The sequence below is a fragment of the Nyctibius grandis genome, chromosome 5 (genome assembly GCF_013368605.1).
Source record: "Nyctibius grandis isolate bNycGra1 chromosome 5, bNycGra1.pri, whole genome shotgun sequence".
Taxonomy (NCBI): domain Eukaryota; kingdom Metazoa; phylum Chordata; class Aves; order Nyctibiiformes; family Nyctibiidae; genus Nyctibius; species Nyctibius grandis.
In genome coordinates this window covers 65,403,787-65,428,593 of record NC_090662.1, presented here as the reverse complement: position 1 = coordinate 65,428,593, position 24,807 = coordinate 65,403,787, and the positions used below count along the sequence as shown (strand labels likewise).

The window sequence follows — 24,807 nt, the reverse complement described above, 5'->3', positions numbered from 1 at the left end:
CTTGCATAAAACGAGCATAATAAAAAATAGATAATGATTAAAAAGAAGTATGACTAGAAATCCTTGAAATTAAATTATCAGAAATTGAGAAGCAATTAAAATGTTATTATTAATAATAATTTATTGTTTCATAGGGACAGGTCTTGGTGAGTGGAGAAGAAATGGAAGAAACAGATATTGTTGCAAAAAATGGTCGCATTTATACTCTTGCAGGAGTCCTTATCCCACCCACAATTGTTCCAATTCTACCACATCGGTGTGACGAGACAAGAAGTCAAGTCGCTATGGTAAGAGAATCACGACAAACCAATAGCTCTTAACTGCTCCATATAACGCGCTCCAGCTTCCTCTTTACTGCTTTCTCTGACATTGTCCATAAAGAGGGGAGGTATTTTTGGAAATTGCTATATCACTGACATACGGCCACCTGGTTAGCAGTACTGCACAGATACAAATAATTTGCAAACAGGGAACTTATATGAGCAAATCCTATACCACTTCAACGCACCTAGTTCTGCTACTAGTCCTTTTAAATATGTTGTCTCTCCAGTTTTCCTCCAGTTCCTGAATCCCGCCTGTGCATACAAGTATATGGTAAGCAGTGCCAAGTTCCCAGGGAAGGAAGCATGTGTTCCTTCCTTCAGATCAGGATTTTCATTTCTACTAAATATGCAGGGAAAGGAGCCAGCAAATTAAAATATTAACAAAATAATTAATTTTATATTAATATATTAGAAATATGCTATTTTCAGAAGCCACAATTTCCCCTGGCCTGCTTTTTTCCAGTTTTCTTCAAGTTAGGAATTACAAAACTGTTTCGTATTTTAAAGGGTGGATTTCAAAATAGATAGTTCAGTTTGGTAACACAGTGCAGGCCATTACACTCTGTAACATTCAGATACTATTTCTGGTAAGAAGACCAAGTATCAGATCAGGCTTTTAGTTTGCAGTAAGCATGGCTCCAATGAGCTGTTACTGGACCGTGTTCAAGCACATATCTGGGCCAGTAACAGTTCCGGTACAGCAACACAAAACATTTACAATCTTAACTTACAACAGTCCAGAACCACAGCCTTGAAAGAAGTTCCCAGCAGAGCTGGACAGCATCAAAATTTAATGAAGAAAACACAAGAGCTGGCACTAAAGAACTATTACCTCTGGCAGTAACTACAAAGTGCCGCACGTGCAATATAATCATAAATGAGGCAGAGCACCGAGTCACAATCTCCAATACAAAAAGCAATCAACACCTTACAAATTCAAATTACACTCCAGTAATTTGAATTCCCTACCAGGAACCTACCTACAAACTATGGCTGACATCGATCAATCCTAAAGCAACACTATGAAAAATTATTTAAAGACAAAACAAATAACATCTGTCACAAAAATTATTCCCCAAACTGAAGTCAGGAACTTTTGTCAGCTTTGAAAGCTTCATGCATAGTTTGAAATACAGTTTAATATGTAAAGCTTTAAGCAGAGCACAGCTACCAAGGAGAATACCAGAGGGAGCAGTGGCTTTTCTGTTCTTACCTGCCATTGTGCATCTTGAGGAAGATGGTGAGGATGACAAGGTTGAATGTTTATGGGTGAAGATCAGGGGGAAGGTCAGCAGGGCGGACATTACGGTGGGAGTCTGTTATAGACCACCCAACCAGGATGAGCAGGCGGACGAGGCGTTTTACAAGCGGCTGTCAGAAGCCGCCCGGTAGCCGGCCCTTGTACTCGTGGGCGACTTCAACTTGCCGGATGTCTGCTGGAAATACAACATGGCAGAGAGGAAGCAATCTAGGAGATTCCTCGAATGTGTGGAGGACAACTTCCTCATGCAAGTGGTAAATGAGCCCACTAGAGGAGGGGCCCTGCTTGACCTGTTGTTTGTGAACAGAGAAGGACTAGTGGGAGATGTGAGGGTCGGTGGCCGTCTTGGGAGTAGCGACCATGAAATGTTAGAGTTTTCGATAGTGGGGGAAGTAAGGAGGGGCAAGAGTAGAACTTCTGCTTTAGATTTCCGGCGGGCTGACTTTAGCTTGTTTAAGAGGTTGGTGGACCGAGTCCCTTGGGAGTCGGTCCTGAAGGGCAAAGGAGTCCAGGAAGGCTGGACATGTTTCAAAAGGGAATTGCTAAATATTCAGAAGCAGGCTGTCCCAGTCTGTAGGAAGACAAGTCGTCGGGGAAAAAGACTGGCCTGGTTAAACAGAGGACTTAGGCTAGAACTTAAGGAAAAAAAGAGAGCCTACTTGCTCTGGAAGAAGGGTCGGGTAACTTGGGAGGTCTGTAGGGATGTGGCCAGGTCGTGTAGGGAGAAGATTAGAAGGGCCAAATCTCAATTAGAGCTTGATTTGGCTGCTACGGTCAAAGATAACAAAAAAAGCTTTTACAAATACATCAACAGCAAAAGGAGGGTCAAGGAGAGCCTCCACCACTTGCTGAATGAGGAGGGTAGTGTAGTGTCAGGGGATGAGGAAAAGGCAGAGGTGCTCAATGCCTTCTTTGCCTTGGTCTTTAATGTCAAGACCGGTTGTCCTCAGGAGACTCGGCCCCCAGAGCCTGAAGTTAGGGACGGGGGGCTGTGTGAACCTCCCGTAATCCAGGAGGAGACGGTTAGGGACCTGCTGTGCCAGCTGGACACCCACAAGGCTGTGGGCCCGGGTGGGATTCACCCCAGAGTAATGAAGGAACTGGCAAACGAACTTGCCAAACCACTCTCTATTATCTACCGGCAGTCCTGGTTAACTGGAGAAGTTCCAGCTGACTGGAAATTAGCAAATGTAACGCCCATCTACAAGAAGGGTCGGAAGGACGATCCAGGGAACTATAGGCCTGTCAGCCTGACCTCGGTGCCAGGCAAGGTGATGGAACAGATCATCCTGAGTGCCATTACACGGCACATGCAGGACAATGGGGGCATCGGGGCCAGCCAACATGGATTCATGAAAGGCAGGTCCTGCTCGACCAACCTGGTCTCCTTCTATGACAAAGTGACCCGCTTAGTAGATGAGGACAGGGCTGTGGATGTAGTCTATCTAGACTTCAGTAAGGCATTCGACACTGTCTCCCACAGCATCCTCCTAGACAAACTGGCTGCCCGGGGCTTGGATGGGTGGACTCTTAAATGGGTTAAAAACTGGCTGGATGGCCGAGCCCAGAGAGTGGTGGTGAATGGGGCAAAGTCCAACTGGCAGCCGGTCACTAGCGGTGTCCCCCAGGGCTCAGTTCTGGGGCCGGTGCTGTTCAATATCTTTATAGATGATCTAGACGTAGGGATTAAGTGCACCCTCAGCAAATTTGCAGATGACACCAAGCTGGGTGGGAGTGTCGATCTGTTGGAGGGTAGGAAGGCCCTACAGAGGGATTTGAACAGGTTAGATAGATGGGCCGAGACCAACGGCATGAGGTTCAACAAGAACAAGTGATGGGTCTTACACTTTGGCCACAACAACCCCATGCAGCTCTACAGGCTGGGGGAAGAGTGGTTAGAAAGCGGCCCGGTGGAAAGAGACCTGGGGGTGCTGATCGACAGCCGGCTAAACATGAGCCAGCAGTGTGCCCAGGTGGCCAAGAAGGCCAATGGCATCCTGGCCTCTATTAGGAATAGTGTAGCCAGCCGGTCTAGGGAAGTGATCGTCCCTCTGTACTCGGCACTGGTGAGGCCGCATCTTGAGTACTGTGTTCAGTTCTGGGCCCCGCACTTCAAGAAAGATGTTGAGGTGTTGGAGCGAGTCCAGAGGAGGGCGACCAAGCTGGTGAAGGGTCTGGAGGGTCTGTCCTACGAGGAATGGCTGAGGGAGCTGGGGTTGTTTAGCCTGGAGAAGAGGAGGCTCAGAGGTGACCTTATTGCAGTCTACAACTACCTGAAGGGAGGTTGTAGTGAAGTGGGAGTTGGCCTCTTCTCCCAGGCAGCTAGCGATAGGACAAGAGGACACAGCCTCAAGCTTCGCCAGGGGAGGTTCAGGTTGGACATTAGGAAGAATTTCTTTACAGAAAGGGCTATTAGACATTGGAATGGGCTGCCCAGGGAGGTGGTGGAGTCACCATCTCTGGATGTGTTTAAGAAAAGACTGGACATGGCACTTAGTGCCATGGTCTAGTTGACAGGGTGGTGTCAGGGCAACGGTTGGACTCAATGATCCCTGAGGTCTCTTCCAACCTGGTTGATTCTGTGATTCTGTGATCTTCGTCGCTCTCGGAAAACGAGAGCAATGCCACCTTGTAAATACTACTTGTGGTACCAGTGAAAAGTGATAAACCTTGTAGGAACTGGCAGTTGTACACACCTGCAAGAACTGTACATCCCTAAAGATGAAACAATTATGCTAACACATACATATCCATGTGACTGTACCTGAACGCTGGTGATAACGCCAGGACTCAACTTCTTGCTCCACCTCCTCCCAGAGGTCATCACTCCCACAGCAGACTTGGTGGAAGTGAATATACGTCTATGCTTCAGACGCTTCGGTGCAAAGACAGTATCTTAATCTACTGCTGAAAATGGGTAGATTGGACCTTGCATGGAAGTGCAGACACATTTCCCTGTCCCCCCTCAGCAGCATGCCAGAGAGGAGAGACAGGACTCCTATCCTCAGGAAAAGTAGAGAGCAGGTACACGTCAATGGCTGAGACCATCCCAGGTGGAGAAAGGGAGCAAATAGGTGACACTGAGTGGCACTGATCAGCAGGGAGAGCAACGCCAACAGTGGGAAACACTTTCCACAGCAATCAGCCAGATTTTTAAGTTCTAAAGGAGCAAAGAGGCACTTGCAGGGATTTTCAGAAACGCAAAGAAAGCTAAGAGTCTAAGTAAACTTCAGCCATGACTACACAGCTTATTAAAGAGCTTTTATAAAGCCCAAATATATTTGCCAAAATACGTCTGACCCACAGGTGTTTAAAACATAGTAGTGGCATTGGTACCTCAACTATTTGATGCCCATATGCTTTTGTAAGTCTGGCCCTTTATTCTTTTAAGTGCTGTACAACATGAGGGACTACTAAATCCGAACCAGTACCTGGTTCTTTCCCTGCAGCTCCAGTGATAAATCAGTGAGGAAAATGCCATAGTTCAGGTTTTTGGTCACTTGTCCAATGACTGTGAAACACAGTGAAGTAACACGTCAGATGCCGGCTCTTGGATTTATTCTAACTTGCTTGAAACACAAGACATCAGCAGTCATGAGCAACATGGCTTTGACAAACTCCATATCCACACACTGAAAGGCTCAACCTCTCTGAAGTTATTGCACGTTGAGCTTGTCAGAGGACTCACGTTTAAAACTGCCACTGAAGTTTTATCTTCCCAGTGCTGTAATTGCCAGTCTCTGTCACCACCACATGGTGATAAATCAGCTAGCAAAGAAAGGCAACCAAAAGGTGAAGACATAAAAATAGCTATATATTGCTGGATCATAGCGGAGTACAGGATCTACGACATGGAAGCACAGAATATTTTTCTCTTCACTGCCTATACACAAGACAAATTTCTGTTCACACTGTCTATATGCTAGACTCAACTAATTTGTGCTCTTCCTATGAAGAAATAAAAAATTCTTATAGAAGTTAAGTGTGCAGACTGCACTAGACCCTCAGATAATATTAGTTAATATATTATACTGGGTTGAGCAAAGGATGCCAATGCATTCATGCCCATGTTTATCTTCTGTTTAGAAAGCTTCCAGTTCTTTAAAAGAAGGGAGTGGGGGAAGGACAAATGAGATAGAAAGGAGGAGGTGGAAATGAACAACCACTCAGCAAAAATCAGAGCCAGCAAATATAGCCCTGGTGCTGCTGTTAGGTTCCAGATCCATGCTGTAACAGTTAAAAGTCATAGAACAGATGTACTTAAAATTTACAGGGTATATCATCCACAAGTATGTATCTTAGTAGTTGGCATAATGCCTTTTCAAATGACTATCCTTATTGTTTCCATCTAGGGTGTGTGTACAAGTTGTTTACTGCATGCATTGGCTCCCTGTCCGCAGGATTCAAAGCCCATTGTAAGTGCCGTTTCCCAACAGATTCCCCAGTTGTACAAAATGCACAGAGGGAAGGGGCCCCCGTATGTTGATTACTGCTCTCCCAATATAGCGAGCAAAAGAACCAGGTATGAATACAGGAGATTATAAAAATACAAATATAGACTGTAATTTAGTCTCTTTTTGGCAATGATCGAAGCATCAGGTAATTTCAGCATTATTTTGTTTGCTGTTGCAAGATCCCTGGCAGACTTCATAGAAGCTCTAACTCTTTTCTCAGGTAAAGTAAGATCTATTTCGGATAGCCTTTGGCAGAAGAGAGAGGCGAGGAAAGAGAATTGATACAATTATGCTTTGAGAGTTGGTAAACGAAAAACAGAGGAGGCATACATTTAAAATAGACCTCATATCTGTTAAAAATTTCCTTTTGATTAAGCATCCTCCCAGAAGTAACTACCTGCAGTAGCAGCTTGAGAAAGGACTGAAAATCTTCCATCTGCTTTGTATCTAAGAGACACAAATCTGGCTGCATGTTTCTCCACATAAAAAATTCAAGTCTAGCTACCTCAGAAATTTTATTCCCCATGTTATAAAAATTCACTGGTAGTTAGTACTATATGTCTCATTCAGTAACAATGAAAACAAAGTTCATATTATGAAAAAATACATAATTTAATAAATTTTTTAAATGCAACACTACAGCAAGGTGCTTTCTGTTCTCCAGATAACTTATGTTGCGATATTAAGACTGTATCACAGAAATATACATTGCTTAGAAATACTAATGCTTCCATTTTGTGCATGTTCCAGCCTTTCTCAAAACGAAGATGCATTATTGAAGGCCCAACTTTTCAAAAAACTGGCTGTGCTAGAGCCTGCAATGTAACAACAAAGGTATATTGTTACTGTTTCTTAAGGTGAAACATATATAAAAGTTTTCCAAAATACGGTCTTTTGCATTGTGAACTTTCCTTTTGTAGCTGAGAGACATTTGGAGATGCCCAGGTAGTTTCCATATCCTTCTACATGGGGCTGAGAGGTGCTACTGTAAATCTTAGAGCAAGATACCAAGAAAATTCCAGTGAGGTTTTTTTAGCTGCCATACATTATTGACAACAACATTCTCATATTCTGTAACACAGAAGTTTTCACATAAGGCTCCAAGCCCAAATGTTGTCACTGCCCCATACAGCCTCACCCACAAAGAACAGGACAGCTTGGTCCCCCCTGGTCCCAGCCCCTCCTGTCGCAGGACTTCACACAATATTGGGTAACAATGAACGGAAAACACTCCAGAGAACTGCGCTCCACTTGCTCTGCTTGGCAAGCCTAGTCCTGGCAGAAGTCAGTAGCCCCTGAGAAGTACTTATAACTTTCTGGCTCCTGGGGCTCCTAAATATGCTTCTGCATTTCATGACCACCATTAAGTTAACAAGCAGAGAAGTCTACAAATCCATAAGCTTTGAGAGCCATTTGCTAATTCCTATTTCCCTAGAATCACACATGTAAATGAGGTTTTTTTTCTAATACACTTTCTGTGCTCTTGATAAATAAATGTATCAAGCAGCCAATTCATGATTAAAACAAAAGATGCAGCCAAGAAAAACCTTTAGGGCTGTGTAGTGGCTAAATCCCATACTGGTGCAGAAGGGAAGGAGGAAGAACAAAGCAGCGTGTCTAGCTTTCACGGCATCTCCCTGGGATAAAACATATGTACCAGTTCCCACCTCAGATGCAAAGGAGACTGCCTGCCTCTGAATTGCACTGCGCTCCCACAGGCAAGTACGAGAGTGCACACAGTATGAGCAGACACACACAGGCATGTTCTTAACTGGTGACAGGACGGGGATTTCTGACACTGAGTCTGACAAGAACAAGGGAAGGATCTGGTGGTCTGTGCATCCCCTTCTTGGGCTGCCAACACCCCTCCTGGTTTAACAAAGCCATTGCAGAGGTGGTTCTGGTTCAACACAAGCTTTTTAAGAGCCAACAACCCCTACAGGCCTTTGCCAGAGGGCCAAAACACGATGGAGAGTTGTCTTTTGTGCACTGCCTCTGCACGAAGGCACTGGGAAAGAGGATATTTTCTTTATTTCACAGGAAACAAAGTGTTGCAAAGGCTTCTTTGGCCCTGACTGCAGTCCGTGTCCAGGAGGTTTCTCCAAACCCTGCTCAGGAAATGGGCAGGTAAGCAGAGCATCCAGCAGCAACCTGCGCTCTCATGGGGGGGAAGGACAGGCTGTATCCCAAAAGTCCCTGAAGCACTTCCGCACAACAGGAACGTTAGGCTCCACAAGAGCTGCACTCTCCATTTATGTCCAGTGATGGCCATGAATTTCAGGTTCAGCTATACAGAGAGGGGGAAAATGAATCGGTGTCCTCTCAGACCCCAAATTGTGGGTTTCTGTGGTTCCAACACAGAGCAGGCAGGCAAGGCTGGGGCTGGGTGACGCATTCTGACACCTTTACTTTGCACAGCTCACTATCCTCATTTTAAAATTGCAAAGGAATGTAGGGTACACAGCAGCAAAGTACAAGCACAAGGAAAGCTTTTGCTTTGAAACACCTTTTTCATCAAAGCTGAGGTTCTTTCTGATAGTCTGTCACAGTCATAATATGGACAGGCATATAGTCTCTTCTCTGGGGGAAAAGTAAAGATTTATTTCAGTGTATACATAGAAATCACCTCTCTTCCATAATACAGTGTATGGATGGCCTGGGTGGAAATGGGACCTGCATTTGTGCTGAGGCATTTCAAGGCTTGCATTGCCAGTTCTGCTCAGACCCTGGGAAATACGGACCTCAGTGTGACAAAGGTAAGTACAGCCATACTTACTCAGCCCAAGAGCATGGTCTACTTCTTTTGGACCCTAGTAACATTAAGGTAGGGCTTAACTGCTCACTAAACAGTCTCTACAGAGGATAAGCAAGATCTCTCTGGGCTACTCTCGTTTCTTATTTCAAAGGCTTACACCATAAGTCCAGAGTCAGTGAAAATCTTCTCACTGACTTAACTGGGCTTTCTGCAGGGGCCATAGCTCGCTTTATATTAATTTATTGTTCTTTTCATTTCTGTCTCACTCACATAAGTAATTGAAAAGAAAATCTTTGCTATTCCATTCCCGTCTGGTATTACTCACAACAGAACAGATTCTGCCTGCAATGACAAACATATGTAATATAAGAACAACTAGATCTATAAACAGATTGTGTTTAGAGCCACTTCATAACCATCTTTACTGAATAATTTCTGATCTATTGAATACCTTATAGTTCTAGCTGTCATCTTCTATATACTAACAGATTTAATCCTGCTATGTTAAACTATACTATATTTGAGAGTCTACAGAATATACAATGTCAAATGTAAATATATTCCCCATCTACAAGATCATTTTTAGCCTTTTTTGCTATGAAACACTCTGTCATTCATGAAGCACAGCTCACTCGAAAGTTCAGATGTACATGGACAAAAACAGAAAGACAAATTCCGTAAGAAAGGGTGGTATTGCCTAAGCTCCAGTCCTGCCAAAGCAGTATGTGTTGGCTTAACTAGTCACCACCAGCACTACTTGGGATTGCAGAAGGCTTACCTACTGTGTCCTTTGGGCACATTGCCGTGCCTCCCAGCAGCACTAATCAGCCCAGTCCCAGCAAAGTGCTGGTAGGTCTGTGCTGCTGCTCTGTGTACTAGCCCAGCACTGTGCAATTTGTAGGATTGTGGACTCAGTATTAAAAGGCTTCCCATATCACTGGAAGTACACCAAAAGTTGTGCAAAGAAATCACTTCAGCCTTCATAGCCTGGGACATAGTATTTTGTTCCTACTTCTCTGAAGTACTTTGACTTTCATTGATAGATAAGTGCATTATAAAGACAAAATCGATTTTAAATAGTTATCCATAAAACACACCTGAAAAGACATGGATATGATAAATAAAGAATAAGTCCCTCAACAAAGTGAGACTTTAAAAATACAAATGTTTAGATTCTAGAAAAAAAAGGAGGAGCCAATTCATGAGAAATGCTACGGACAGATGCCTTTTACCACTATGGAATTGCACATTGTAATTTATCTCTGGCAGACTGCCTCTGCATTTATGGGAAGTGTGATAACCGAATAGACAGCGACGGGTTCTGTCTTCCTGGATCATGCAGAAGTGGGTACACAGGGAAACTCTGTGATAAGCAGATTGTTCCCTGTGAGCCCTCCCTATGGCTCTGCCATGCACATGCAGACTGTCAGCTTAGCGATGGTGCAGTGAGGTAAGTCAGTAATTTGCATCTAATCAATATTAACTATGATGCAGCTCTTTCCTTGATCAAAACAGTGCCTTGTAGCAGTACACAATCATCAGCCACTGAAATACTGGTAAATATGCACCTCATTGACCTTGAGTTGCAAGAGAGCAATTAAGAGTTCTCAATGCCCTTTCTTGTACCTTATATTTAACACTGATAAGATAGACGCATACAGATCTGACCGTTGTTCAGAAGGCTGCCTTCCTACCAACATCTCCAACGGCTCTTAGAAATCTCTTCTTTCTAACCACCCCTTAGTGAATTAGGAGTTTGAGCCTTGTTGAAAAACAATGAAATTTTCAAGCAGTCTGGGGATAGATATCTCACTCCAGTCAGCTCAGGTAAGATTTGCATGCCACAACACCGCAGACTTCAGCACATGCTCTCCAGTCCTGACAAGAACAGTCATAAAACTCTGTTACTGCTACAGCTGTCTTGCACTTGCCTCACGCTCACCTTCACACACAGCAGGTTTGCCTCTTGCCGCAGTGTACTCATAATGAGTCACCACAGAAAGCAGAATGTGGGATGTTGCGTAACTTGAGTGCTTAAGAAATTCCCTCCAATATGGGTTAATGGGGGGGGGCGGTTCCCAGTGAAACAGGGGGGCTCATTGTCTTGCATGCATTTCATGGAGAGAGCCATCTTCTGTGTCACTGAAAGAAAGAGCAACCCCAGCTCATAATTAATTTAGAGCTACTAGCTCACCTTTGCAAAGATCACATCAGCACAGAATTAATTTCACTCCCCATCTCATACACAGAGAATGGATCCCTGATTTGACTTAATTAACCCAGTCAATATTTTGGAAAAAAAAACATGATGTAGGCACTTAAGCTATTTGCATCATCAATCCAAGCATACCAATTTTAAGCTGCCTGTAAATAGCGTGTTAGAGTGGAAAACAATCACTTCACTTTACAGCTGTCCTATCATGTTTAATGCCTCCCTCCTCCTCTTGTCTCCTTAGCTGCGTTTGCAAATCCGGTTACGAGGGAGATGGCATAAGCTGCAGCAAAGTTGATCCTTGTGCTGCTTTAAACCCAGGTGGATGTAATATCAATGTAAGTATGTGCTTTTCCCACAGAGCCTGCACCACAGAAAAGTAGGTAGTAAGAAAGGTTTAGTCAGAAACTTTTGCAGAAGGAAAACTCACAATTTTCACTGCAGTTTCAAGCTCTTTCCCCCAATAACAGCATTACTATTGCTGAGCCAAGCCTTACACCTAAAGCCAGATGCCACCTAACTATTCTGAACTGATGCCTCTGCATCTCTCCCAGGCCGAGTGCATTCAGACGGGCCCGGGAGAGCACACGTGCATTTGCCAGGCAGGATGGACAGGAGATGGAAGGGACTGCTCAGCCATCAATAACTGTCTGCTGACCACCATGGCAGGGTGCCACAAAAATGCCACCTGCATATACGTTGGGCCGGGTCAGGTATGTCCTCTCGCATTTGTTGCCACCTTCAGCACTAGTCCTCACCCATTTTGCTCTGCCAGTGCTTCCTACCCTGTTTTCTTTCCCAAATTCTCCTCTCCCTCCCAGCCACAAGGCTATTTCCACACGGCGCGCTCTACCAAAAGCAGTCTCCTTCAGTTCCTATCCCAGTGCTCCCTCCCTCCTGCGTGGTGGTGCTCTGGCAGCAAATACTTTTTAGTAAGTACGTTAGTAGATGTCCGGTATAAAGGTCTTATGGAGATATTAATCAGTGTCATTAGACTGAAGTCAATGGAGATACACAGAAACACAGAGACACTAATTCACCACATCCAGAATATGCACATTATTTTAATCATTTTAATGAATTGCTGTGTTTTATTGAAATGACAGAATGACTGCAAGTGTAAGGAAGGATTTCAGGGGAACGGAATTGAATGCGCACCCATAAACTCATGCCTGCAACAAAATGGAAAATGCCATCATCTGGTGAGTAATTAATCATTCCCTGAACAAAGTGTTCAGATACATATCACACCTCACCTCCTGCATGCACCATAGTTTCCTTGGCATTTCAAGCCTGCAATTTCTGTTTGAATTGGAACAAAGCTTTCCAAGCAGTGCCACAAGCACCAAAAATGCTATGTGAACCACGTCAGTATGGTACATGCACTGAGGACAGACAGCAAGGGCTGCTCCCAGTTCTGCCTGTACAGAAGGACTATATCAAGCCAGGAGTAAATAAATGCTGCTTCTCTACCAGCAATTACAATTTGGTTGCAATAGTCTGATGAGATGTTTACTCAAGTCATGCATCTCTACGCAGGCATCTATCAGCTTTATCAGTAGCTGCATGTGTTCACCAGTCCTGCAGGCTCTGCTGTGCTCTGTATTGCCTGCAAGAACCACACCAGCCTCAGGCAGGATGCAGGGACAGAGCTAAAGAAAAGAGCATGGGGGAGCAGAGGATGGGTCTGCCATAGTCAGGTGACAGAACAGGGCCCAGTTTATGTACGGAGGAATTAAGAAAGGGTGGAGCAAAGGTTTAGACTCTTAGACTTAGTGGATGGTGGGCAGGTGAGGTAGGTAGTGCCCTCAGCTGGTGGAGTATGTCCTAGAGGAGGGTGAGGATGTCCATGGAAGATGGTATTAAGATCCTTTGTTAAGGTTAAGTCTGTATACAAATGTGTATCAGGAAGAGGCTTTACAGGCCATCCTTGCTCTTGAGTGGTCTCCTGAGTATTTGACAAGTTCTGTCTTTCTGGTTCAAAGGCAACTTGTCAGTTTGAGTCTTCACATGGCTGGGAGTGCGTGTGCCCAAAGGGCTACGAAGGAGATGGTAGAATATGCTATGGAAATGCTGCAGATGTAAGTACGATGGTCATCTTCTCTGGGCACAGGACCTACTGCACAGTTCTCACACTGTTTCTTAACCAGAGAGATAGAAAAGCCATTGTAAACAGTTAGAAAAATATGATGCCCACCAGTGCTATCTGCAGACAGTGTTCCTGCTGGAGACTCTTGCCTGATACAAAAATGTTGTGTTGTGTTTAAAAAAACAGCTTGGAAAGGGGCTTAAGGGATCCAAGCATATTTCTTAAGACAAACTGAAAAATGGCAGCCCCAGAGGCCTAATGTGCAGAAGTGCCAAATACTCACCTCCCATTTGGGAGCAGCAAGCACCCAGCTCTTCTGAAGTTCTGCCTTAAGGTCTCTCTTAGTGGAAATGGTCAATTTGTCATGTTAAAATAAACCATGCTGACCAGCAGGCAAATAAAACCAAAACAAGTAAATTGGTGAAATAAATACACATTTAACAGCATAGGAAAAATGAAAGTGTCAGCTGTCCCAGCCATTGGCAATAATCTTATATGGCTCTTAGCACTATCTGCCATCCCTGCTCATACCATCATCTATCACTGTTCAAAGTACTGTGGCAGAATGAAGGCTCTCCACTTGCAGGATGATATGCAAGATGCTGTACAAATACCAAGCAAAATAACATACCTTTTTTCAACTAATTTTGCATTGAAGAGAAGATTTAGGTTTGCATTCCCAGAAAATTAACGCTTAGCCTGAGGTCAGCACACATTACATACCAAGGCCAGGCACACCTAATACACCTAAGCAATAGATGGCCTGATTTTCAAAAGAGTTGGTAACTCACCATTCCCATTACCAGAACGTATCTGTACTAGAAAAACATGAATGTCCTCCCTTTTCACACATACTGAAAACCTCCTCCTCCATGACACATTGGCCAGGCCAGACACAGCGAGTTACACCACAAGCTACAGCAAGAGTACTTTGGTACATCTAATTACAGCTTTCATACTCATTGCTCTCTCTTTCTAATCAGGAGTTATCTACTCTGTCAGAAGCAGCTGCATTTAACCAATGGGTTAATGTAAGTACACTTCATGGCTGATCTTTTTAGTATGTTCAAGTTTGCAGAAATACATGAGCCTTTTAGCCTTTAGAAATGGGAACTTCACAGCAATATTCCCACCACACAGCAGAGGCCCAAGCTCTGGAGAGGCATCGGAGTGCCTCTCCCACTAGTCACGATGAGGCTGATCATCTGGTTCCTTATTTCGGCCTGAAAACCAAATTCTGATCCCAAATTCAGGCAAGCGAGGAAGCTCCACAAGCAGAAGAGCAAGTTACAAGCCCATTCTCTGAGGCAGGAAGCTGCATAAGCCATGACTCACTCTGTACATAAATACACTGCAGTCCAGATGACCGGCAGCAGGGTACAAGCAGAGCCTGAACAAGCAACCAAGTGGCTCCTTCCAACTTATCTCATGCAATGAAACTACAAGTGGAGAGGGAAGGCAATGCCTTACCCTCTCCATTTTCACTGAGCCCCGTGCCAGGCAAACACAACCGTATGGCTAGTCAGTGTGCCACTGCCACAGCAAGCAAGGAGGAAAAAACCCCAGTCTGTGCAGGCTTGACTGAGATGCAGGAAATGAAGGAAGACATTACGTTGTTTGGCTTCAGATAAGGGAAGAAACACCAATTCAGATGAAAAAAACTTCTAGATAGACTGATTGTCACTGTCTACTTTTTATTTTCATGTGCTATCATCTATTACTAGGGCAGCAGTAACTTTAGAGGTCCTACCCCACTGTGGCTGGCACTGTATGAATAAAGATCAAAACCAGTTTCTCCCACAAAGAGCCTAAAACCTAAATATAAGCAGTGTATAGCAAGCACATGGCAAACAGAAAGGAACAGGGATATGTTAATGAGTAGCATCAGAAGCAGAAGTCACAGCATATTAGCTGCTTTCATGCTTTTCAAAGTTAGACAGCTTGGGGATCATTAAAGCACGCAATTGCAACAGGGACCTCAGGGAGCTGCTTAAAAGAGAGGCCAGAGTGGCTAATTGAAATTAGTTACCGGCCTGGCCCTGGGCTCAGGCTGCAGCACTGGACACTGTAAAGAGAAACTAATGAAGTTAAAGAAATGAGCACAATAGGAAAGGCTGTTCGCCTGCTAATGTGCTTCTTAGATAATGAAGCAGGGAGGGGGAGAAATCAGGGAGCAGATTCTGTATAATTTATTGAAACAAGGATGTGGAAATTTCTGCTACACTTCGGAGAAATTGTATCCCTTAAATTGTAGCTACAAATATGAGCAAAATAGGGAGGTATATCCATCCGTGGGGTTTTCAACTTCATATTTGAGGAGGAATGTGATGTTTACCACTTTTCATAACTAAATATTTTTCTTGCTGGCCAGGAAGGATGAGAAAGGGAAGTCTGTTGCTATTTCTACATTTAAATATTTGGAAGGTGACAGTGATGATGGCTAGAAAGAAAGATGATCTTAACAGAGACAAAATTACCAGCTATTTAAGGGAGCCGATTCCCTTGACTTAAAACCCAGTATGGGTATTGAAGGACTATCCAAAACAAGCCAGCTTCCAGGCGGCATACCAGCTGCAAAAAGGTAGAACCCAAGCTCATATTGCTCCCTCAAGTTTTGCAGTATCAAAAATGGTATGTTGTGGAGCCTGTGAAAAGTTTGGAGAACCACATCTTGAGCAAGATCACATTCAAATCTTTAGCTTTCCTTTTTCTACTCCACAAAAGAAAAGCCATGCAATTGGGAAAATCCTCTCTGGTGGAGGCTCTCTCCATCCTTAAGGCAGATACAAACATATGGAAGATGAGTCAGTCCGTGCATACTACAGAGCCCACATCCCCTGTCTAAAATTAGAGCTGTCAGCAGCAAGCCCCACTGCAGTGCCAGTGGGCACAGATATCCCTTGGACATCTTGAAAAATCCCAGCCATGTTAAATAGTCTTATTCCAAATGGGAACATTGTGTCATGTGGGTTTCTTATTTCATGGTTCATAATCCTTCTATCTATTAAATAGCATGGAGTGCTCTGTAAGAGCAGGTTACTTGGAGTTATCAGTAACTAGCAGTATTTACCACCATTATTTTTTTATTTAACATTCAAGTGCATAAAATAGAATCCATGAGAGAGACTGACTTTTGTGGGAGGCAACTTACGTGTTTCATAATAAAAAACAGTTCTGACCTAAACATTGCCTCTGCCCTTTAAATGCTGGCAATCTCTTCTGTAAGAAAATAGACACTCATTTACCATTTTTGTACAGCTCTAAGTACTTTTGTTCAAGTCATTGCTCAGTATAATAGTTTTTCCTCTCCAGGCCAGTCACAAAGCACGTCACATACTCCACCTTGCTAAAAAGTCACCAGCTGCTATTTATAGATAGTCCTCAGGATGAACTATTTTACGCTCTTTGCTTTCATGCAGGAGGCTGAGATAAACTCAATGTTGTCCACCACCTCAAACATAACTGTCCTCGTGCCTTCTCTTCAAGCAATTGAAAACATGGATGAGGATGAGAAAGCCTTTTGGATGTCAAAGAGTAACATCCCAACTCTACTGAAGTACGTTAATGGTTTCGGTTTTTTTTTTTAATGAGTTGCTTTCCATTCCAAACAAGACTTTGGTCTGAAGCTTCTAAAGCAAGACAGCTCTTACATTTTTAAGGGAGGGACGTAGGATTCCCCTTCTAGTTACAGTGGTATAAATCTCTGTAGCAGCTCCACTGAAAACAAAGACGTTATTTGTATTATGTCAGAAATGTTTAAAGGCCAAGCTAAGATCAGAACATTGCTGAACTAGGTATTGTACAAACAATTCCTGCTTTAAACCACAGTTTTAAACATACTAAGCATATTTATCTGAAAAAAAAAAAAAAGAGAAAATGCAAAACCTTCAAATACAGTTAATTTCCTTTAGGTATCATGTATTGACAGGAGCTTACAGCTTTGCCGATTTCCAGAATTTATCCTCCTCTGACATGCTGCCAACATCTCTACAGAGCAACTTCCTACACTTGTCTAAGGAAAATGGGGTAAGATGACCTGCAAACCTCTGTGGTATCATACACCAAACCCTGACCATCACTGCCACTGGCTTTCTTGTATTACAAAACCACACAGACACTATGTACTTGTATTTTAAAAAAGACCATGTCATAAAATTAAAGGACTAGATCAATTCTATTGGGCCCTCTGGGAGAAACATTAACTTGATTTTCTCCACCACTTTACCTAGCTGAAATTTGTCCGCAATATTATTTATTCCTAACGTCCCAGTAGCTGCTGCAAACACTGGACAGTCTCGTAGCCAAACAGAAGCACAGTCTCTGCCTGGAGCAGCCTGTGTGAACTAATTACAGACAAAGAACATCAAGGAAACCCAATAACTTATTTTAGGGAACTGGGAAGGTAGGAGGAAGCAGTGATACTGTGCACATGTCCACATGTGCAACTTGATAGCCCCAAACCACCCGATAGTACTTTTAATGGTAAATAACTACAACTGACAGCCCTTCCCCCTCAGCCTTTTTATTTAGTACTCCATGTTCTGAGGAGGATTTTCTGGGAATCCATACGGCACATTTAAGCACCACATCCCCATTAAGGGAGGGAAAAGTTCCCTTTGCCTCCCTTCCCGGAGGGAAAAATCACGAATGGGGTCCTTCAAAGCTGCACATACACGGGAGAGCGTGAATCGGCACAGGAGCTCATCCTGTCATGGGGTGGGGGTGAGTGCACCTACCCCGAGTAACCACCCCAGTGTGAGCGACCCCATGGCTTTGCCAGTCTGCATGCGGGGAGCAGCACTGAGTCCCAAAGTCACCTCTCCTGCACATGGTTCGCTGGGGCAGGTGCGCACTTGCATGAGCAGAGCTGTGGTGGAGCCCCAGGCAAGCGTTTTGGAAGGTGTGGAAATCCACAGCACGAACAGCCAGGAAAATGCTGCCACTGCGATGCAAAAGCAAACCCTTTCTCCATTCCCTCTTTCAGAACCTCACCCTTGAGGGCGCTCACATCATGGCTGGCGACATCGCATCCACCAACGGGATCATACATGTTATTGATAAGGTATACAGACGCATAGGGAGGATTTGTTCCTCTGCACCCCAAGTGGTGGAAAATAATTAACAGCTCTTGAAAAAAAGTATTTGCACAGAACAGCATTTTCTCCTGCATCCAATCCTTGCAGATGCTACCACAGCATGTGCACATGAGCTGACATAGGATATCTGCTCCCTTTTCAGGTTCTGACCCCCCTCCGCAGCACCGTCATGCCGAGGCTGCTGGCCCGCCTAGAGCAAATGCCCGATTACTCCATTTTCAGGGGCTACATTATCGTAAGCTTTCACATCCTTTTAAGAATAGAAGCGGTTCTCTGCTTTGTTTGCATTTGGACTGGTATGGGACTATCGGTGGTCATTCTGATTTGTTTTTATGTGTTTCACAACAGCAATACAGCCTGGCAAATGAAATAGAAGCTGCAAACACATACACAGTCTTTGCCCCAAATAATGATGCCATAGAAAATTACCTCAGGGATAAAAAGTCTGTTACTCTGGTACGTATTACTCACAAGACTTGTCTTAACAACTCACTATCTCATCTCAGTTTCAAGTAGATGGATTGAGAGGACACAGAAATAGCAAGAGGGATTTGTTTTCCAGAAATCCAGTAAGTTTGGTTTTGTTTTTAACATCAGAAGAGTTGAGGAGGGATGGATCCACCTATATTTTCCTGGCTTGAGAGAAAAGCCTAGCTATTTGTTCTGGGTTTTGTCCTTCTCTAGACTAAAACCATGCTGATAATATCCAAGACATTTCATTAGTAGACTTTTTTTTTTTTTTGCCAAGAAGATCGGTACAGGAATGACAAGGAATAACACTGAAATGAGTTTCCTAGGTGAACAAGTCCAGTCCCCTGTCACCACTGGCAACCCCATCATTAATAATGCCACAAAATATTCTGACTCTTCCTTAAAACTATCCAGATGCTTGCCCTGTCACTCCTGCAGGAACGCTATTCCCCAGCCACTTTCTGCAGACCTTTTCTAATCCTAGTTTACAAGCACCATTGGCCAGTCCCAGGGCTCAGAAAAATTTCTGAAATTTTCCTGGTTAGAAAAATTTCCTCAGGCAAACCCCATTGCTGCTGCCCACTCCCAGGAGCCCCACACCAGCCTCATGCCTGACCAGGCCACCAGCTCCTCCCACCGTCGCGGACATGTCCATCCCACCTCCCCTGCCGGCCTCAGTCCTCATGCCCAGAGCTAGTTTATATTATTTTGACAGCACCCCTCTGTCCAGTTTATATCCCTTTATTCTTAAGCCAGGAATATGCTTTAGCTGAAACAACTTTCTCTCTCTGGCATTTCTGCCCTGACATATTTACAAGGCCAAACAGCCTCCTCAATCCTGTCGGTCTCCTCCCAAGATAAGCTGTCCATTTCCTCCATCATCCCAGTGCCTTTCTTCACATTTGCTCCAGTTTGAAACAGCTTTGTTGAACACATGTATCGAGAGCCACACCTTGCAGAGGAAGCTTCACCCATGACTTGCTCAATGACATTAATACTTCCCTGCCTCTTCCATAAATATTTACCCTGCTGCACTCTGTCCCTACTTTCACGGTCTCCATTTACAGTCAGGAAACTGAGGAACACAAGGTTCAAATGACTTGTCCCAAAACATTTACCACCAACCAGCAGACTCACGGCAAAAGTCCTGCTTGCTGCCTCGCCAAAAGAATTCACGCATGATCAAGCTATATCCTCTCAAATGACTTTTGAACACTATTTTAGTTAGTTTCATGACATGACATCATCATTTCCGTGTGTGTGTGAGAAGCATTTATAACAAACTGTGAGAGACACATATGTAGATTTAAGACATCAATCCCATTGGATTGGGGTTACAAATGCACAGAAATCCTTTTCATTTCCACTACTTACCAATATGTTACTTCTGTCTTTCTTCCATCCTTCCAACCTTGCCTGGTGTGGCAATCTGACAAAGAAAATCAGAAAACCACCATAAGGTTAAGCTGCTTAAGCATTATCCTCTCCATGAAACAACTTGGGAGAACTCTGCTGCAGAGGAAAGAGCTCGGCACAGGGAAGAGACCCCATTTCTTGGCCTTGCTGGAAGCAAGGTTTTGCTCTCACTCTGTTGTTGATTAAAGACAGAAATGGAGATGCATGAGAGTTAACTTTTCCTCCAAAGCACCCAAGTCAGGAGGATTAAATAGGGTTGGACAGTGATGGAGGCCTATGCCTTAGTAGATTAGTTCTGTCTTAATTCCCACCTTCTTGCCTGCAAATATTTCTTTGTCAAATCTGTGGAAAACAAAGTAGAATGAGTCCCACCCTATGAGATGTAAAGACCACTACTTCACCCTGTGGACAAAGCCAGGCAACAAATCTTGCAACCTGGAGTTGTTTCATACTTTCACACACTTTTGAAGGAGCTGAAGAGCGAGAAGCAGTATGAATGTTCAGAATAAGGGGAGAGTAGGCAACAGGATTTCCCACAGGCACCTTTTATTGCAAAGGCAAAGCTGCAGCAGCGCTATATCTGTTGGCTAGGCAGCTCCTAAACCCTCCAAATGCCCCAGCTTCTCTCACGTCTACAAATCTCTCACAAACACATCCCCTTTCTGCTTCCTCCTCCAAGTCAGGGAGAGCTCTAGGAGTCCCCTGCTTTGGAACAAGATGCAAAAGCCTTGTGAAGCCCTCAGAAAATTTTGGTATACAGACAATAATTTAACCACAGACAATAATTTAACCACATCAATGAAAAATGAATACACTCCAGCAATAACGCATAGAAAACTTTCCAATTAACAGGTGTGGCTCTAGCACTTTATTGACTGAAGATGACCTTGATGATTTAAAAACAAAACAAACCCACCAACCTATAAATTGCAGTAAATGTTCATCTATAGGTTGTTCAGGAATTCCCAAAAGAAGAAGGAATGGGTATGGGGAAGATTATAAAAGCATTCATGAATGTGCAACTTTTGATGTCAAATGAACTCATGAAGTTCAGAGTCCTAAAAAATCATCTGACTAACTTTTCCCTGAGTCTGTCAGCCAGCCCTATACCAAAAAGAGACACCACCAGGCACAAGCAAACTTTGTTCCCACCAGTTCAATAGCCTTCCATCCCCCATGGTCAATAAAAGTTTCATTATGACAGGAATGTAGACTCTCCACAGTAAGAAATACGAAATAACTGCCAGCTGGAGAAGCTTCTCCTTAAATTCAGGCAATCTGTGTTTGGCTTATACCCTGTGGGAAAAGCTATCCCAAAGAACTTTCCATGATTTGTTACATAACTCTGAATTTAATTGTGTGTTTGCAGGATGAAGGCCAAATCCGCTATCATGTTGTGCTGGATGAGAAGCTCCTGAAGAACGACCTGCATAATGGCATGCACAGAGAGACCATGCTGGGATTCTCCTACCAGGTTGGGTTCTTCCTCCACAACGGCCAGGTACTGCTGTCTGCACTTGCTCAGAAGAATAAGTTTCCTGCTTTTTACCAATCCAGCTTCAACTTTAAACTAACATGCAGTCAAAAAGAGCGGTGCACCCCATGTTAGCTTCTGGGACTCAATAGCACAAAAGATGTCACTCAAGCGCAATGTCTCTCTCAAACCTGCTTAATTCAAAGTCACCCTTGAAGGGATCTTTGATTGAGCTTTATTTCAGTTAGGCTGTTCCCATTTAGCATTGCATTTTAGAAGCTACTGTGGTGGACGTGCATCTCTAGCAGCTACAAGCCTGCATCGCAAAGCAGTCATTAATCTGACTTCCAAGAGTTATTAGAAACCTGCCTTCTATTATAAAACATGAATTCTATTTTCTGTGGATTTACTCCACTTTCAATCCTAAGAGCTCGAATCACTTGGCAGTAAATATGAATTGTCTTTCAACACCACTCATGGGAAAATCAGGCACAGCAAGATTAAGCGGCACACCTAATTCTGCGGCACAGCCAGAAAGGGAACTTGGTCCTCCTTGTTCTCTGTCCCAGAGCTCCCTCCAGGCATAGGCAAAGGAGGACAGAAAGCTTCTCACCAAAGCAGTTTCAGCCCTGGTGTTTGCTCTGCTCACAGCAGAGCCTTGGAAGAAACATCTGCTCGTGGGGCTGTTGCTGGTGAGGACACGATGGGAGTGTGGAGTAGCAGTGAGATGATGAAAGTCCTCCTTGAAAGAACAGCTGCTGAGGTCTTCCCTGAAACCCATCATCCCCCACAGACAGCAAACCCAGCTCTTGGCTTGCCTTAGGCTACTTCTTCAAAACCTTTACACCCCACAGTGGAAAAAGCTGCTCTGCCAAATCCTATTGCTAAGAAACTTCAACAGGCTGCAAGTCACCTCATGCCCTCTAGCCCAGTGAAGCTCTTAAATGCAGCAAAACGGGGATGCGAGCAAGTGCTTGAAGTTAATGACATTCTTCAGTTTTCATGAAGTGAGGCTTTTACATTGCTCTTTCACCCACTACTGCTGCAGTTACCATAAAGCTACCGAACAGCTCTGCTGCTTTCTAACTAATTGCATTTCTTTTGCAGCTATTCATAAATGATGCATCTATAAGCTATACAAATGTCGCAACAGACAAAGGAATTATTCATGGTTTGGGAAAAGTCCTGGAAATCCAGAAGAATAGATGTGATATCAATGATACCGTGATCACCGTAAGTGGTTCTGTTCATATAGATGTTGAAAGGCCCATCAGAGAGATCTATAGCTAAGCACAGCCAAAATATACAGGATACATGTAACTGTATTTCCCAGTAAGGAATGTATGCATTTTCCACAAAGGATATTCCTACCAGAGTTTTAATGTCTATTAAGACTGCTTTGATCCTACAACCAATGTACTGACAGACGAGATAAAATATAATTAGAGTATCACAGGAATAAGCAATTCTTGAGCTTTAATTTTCAGAAAATAATAGTAATGCACTATTCTAATATATCTTCTTAGCCAGGCCACTTGTTAGTAAAGTAAACAAGTGGGGAAAAAAAATAAAAGGAAAATAAAATATTTTTAGTATGGAAAAATGTTTCTTTTCATTCCAGGTGTAGATTACCACTGCACATACACATGAATTCCTCATGCCCGCTGAGTAAAGCATTCTCCTTCTTTCATTCCTTTTACATATGAAATACAAATGGGTTTACATTCCTTTAAAGAATAGGATGTTGTTTCCCCAAACTGGCAGAGAAAAGTTCCCTTTGTCTTTTCTCCTGAGTGAGTCAAATAGGACAGCAAACGGGCAGGTACCTCCCTTTTTTATGGAGCATGCAACAAACTAGACAAGGAAGACAAAGAGAAACTTGTGCTTCAGTTAAAGCAAATTTAACAGACGTGAACTTTTGCAGCTTAATTCTCTTCCTTGGGATACAGTCCCATATTTGAGTGTATTTCACTCAAGACTTTCCCCCAGCTTTGCTCTGTCAGGTAGTAACCCGGCTTTGCACATAGTCCTTTGTTTTCCCATGGAAAATTTTTTTCTTTATGTTTAAACATAGCAACATACTTAAACATTCATTTAAGGCTTACTAAAACTAAGCACATATTTAGCTAAACCGGAATAATATTAAGCATTGTATATTAGGTACAACATGTACCTAAGCATTTTGCTGAAACTGACCTTATACATGCAAATGAATCACACACACAACCCCCCATAGGACATACACACCATATGAGTTTTCCATCTCCAAGCTCCTATTGCCCTTATGCCACAGGCAAACTATATCCAAGCTCAGAATTTGCCTCTTATAGTGCTTTTGAGGGGGAGGCCTTTGGGAAGCATTGCTTTAGAAAAGCAAAGTGAAATATCCAAAAATAACTTTCCTTCTCCTTCCCCTTGGGAGAAGGCTTCCAATAGGGTGTCCCTACAGACCTGCTGGTAGGGATGCTCTTCCTTGCTGAGCAGTTCAGCTACCCTCACCACCTTTACCAAAGGGATTATCCTGACTATGCACCCTGAGGGCTAGGTTTAGAAACGTAGCTGGAAATTATGCATTTTCTATTAAACACCTTGTCTGCAGCTCTATACAGTCTGTTAACTACCTCCCATTTGTGTTGCTTAAGGAAAAGTGCAGAATTTGTTCACAGCCATCAAGTTGTCCCCCAGGAACAAAAGAAATAGTAAGTATTTTACCATTAATGCTAATTTGCTTTTTTTAATCAAAGCTGAGCATAGATGCGTTCAGTCCTGTTTTTAATATAATTACCTCAGTTTCAACAAAAGTTATTGTAGTTACTTCAGCCTGCTACTTACAGTCAATAGACTTAATCAACCCTGAGAGCAAGGTAGCAGAATCAAGGGCAGCTTAAAGATAGTTTTATCTTAAAAGACCAGTTTCTAGTATGCATTGGGACAACTGAAGACTCCTCAAACTGCAAAGGTTTTCTCTGCCGTGCAAAACTGAGGGAGCTGAACATGGTCTGTAGTATGCTTGCTACAAGAGGAATTACAGAAGCAGCTTTTAGCCCTTCAAATCAGAGATGTACAGAAGGGCAAACTCAATCTGTCTCCAGCAATATGCTGTGAGTTATGGTCACAAGGAGACTTGGAGACTATAGAGACTTTGGGTGCCCAGATCCAATGCATAAGAACTGCAGATATTTACCAGGTCCCTGTCAACCACAATAAGCCCTAGAGTTTCTTGGCATCTAAATTTCTCTGGGAAAGCCCCTCTCTT

The 24,807-nt window shown here is 43.4% G+C and overlaps 2 protein-coding genes across 6 annotated transcripts in view; one reads left to right on the top strand and one right to left on the bottom strand.

Moving 5' to 3' along the window:
* The window catches only part of NT5DC3 (5'-nucleotidase domain containing 3), a 189,637-nt gene that overhangs the window by 104,304 nt on the left and 60,526 nt on the right, over positions 1-24,807 (bottom strand). For all 5 annotated transcript variants that reach the window (XR_011048292.1, XM_068402423.1, XM_068402424.1 and 2 more), the window contains one exon: positions 20,036-20,090. Coding sequence is in view for 3 of the 5 variants with exons in the window: in XM_068402423.1 (XP_068258524.1) it covers positions 20,036-20,090 (55 nt within the window). In the remaining 2 variants the exon portion in view is untranslated. Of the gene's footprint in view, positions 1-20,035; positions 20,091-24,807 lie in introns of those variants that run through there.
* STAB2 (stabilin 2) overlaps positions 1-24,807 on the top strand; it is an 88,686-nt gene that overhangs the window by 29,423 nt on the left and 34,456 nt on the right. The window contains exons 18-36 of the mRNA XM_068402420.1: positions 135-287; positions 5,937-5,999; positions 6,789-6,872; positions 8,079-8,165; positions 8,683-8,794; positions 10,063-10,243; positions 11,250-11,343; positions 11,560-11,718; positions 12,112-12,207; positions 12,991-13,086; positions 14,078-14,125; positions 16,514-16,650; positions 17,006-17,120; positions 18,079-18,156; positions 18,333-18,425; positions 18,539-18,646; positions 21,447-21,578; positions 22,659-22,784; positions 24,194-24,250. Of these exons, the coding sequence (XP_068258521.1) occupies positions 135-287; positions 5,937-5,999; positions 6,789-6,872; positions 8,079-8,165; positions 8,683-8,794; positions 10,063-10,243; positions 11,250-11,343; positions 11,560-11,718; positions 12,112-12,207; positions 12,991-13,086; positions 14,078-14,125; positions 16,514-16,650; positions 17,006-17,120; positions 18,079-18,156; positions 18,333-18,425; positions 18,539-18,646; positions 21,447-21,578; positions 22,659-22,784; positions 24,194-24,250 (2,019 nt within the window). The remainder of the gene's footprint in view (positions 1-134; positions 288-5,936; positions 6,000-6,788; positions 6,873-8,078; positions 8,166-8,682; positions 8,795-10,062; positions 10,244-11,249; positions 11,344-11,559; positions 11,719-12,111; positions 12,208-12,990; positions 13,087-14,077; positions 14,126-16,513; positions 16,651-17,005; positions 17,121-18,078; positions 18,157-18,332; positions 18,426-18,538; positions 18,647-21,446; positions 21,579-22,658; positions 22,785-24,193; positions 24,251-24,807) is intronic.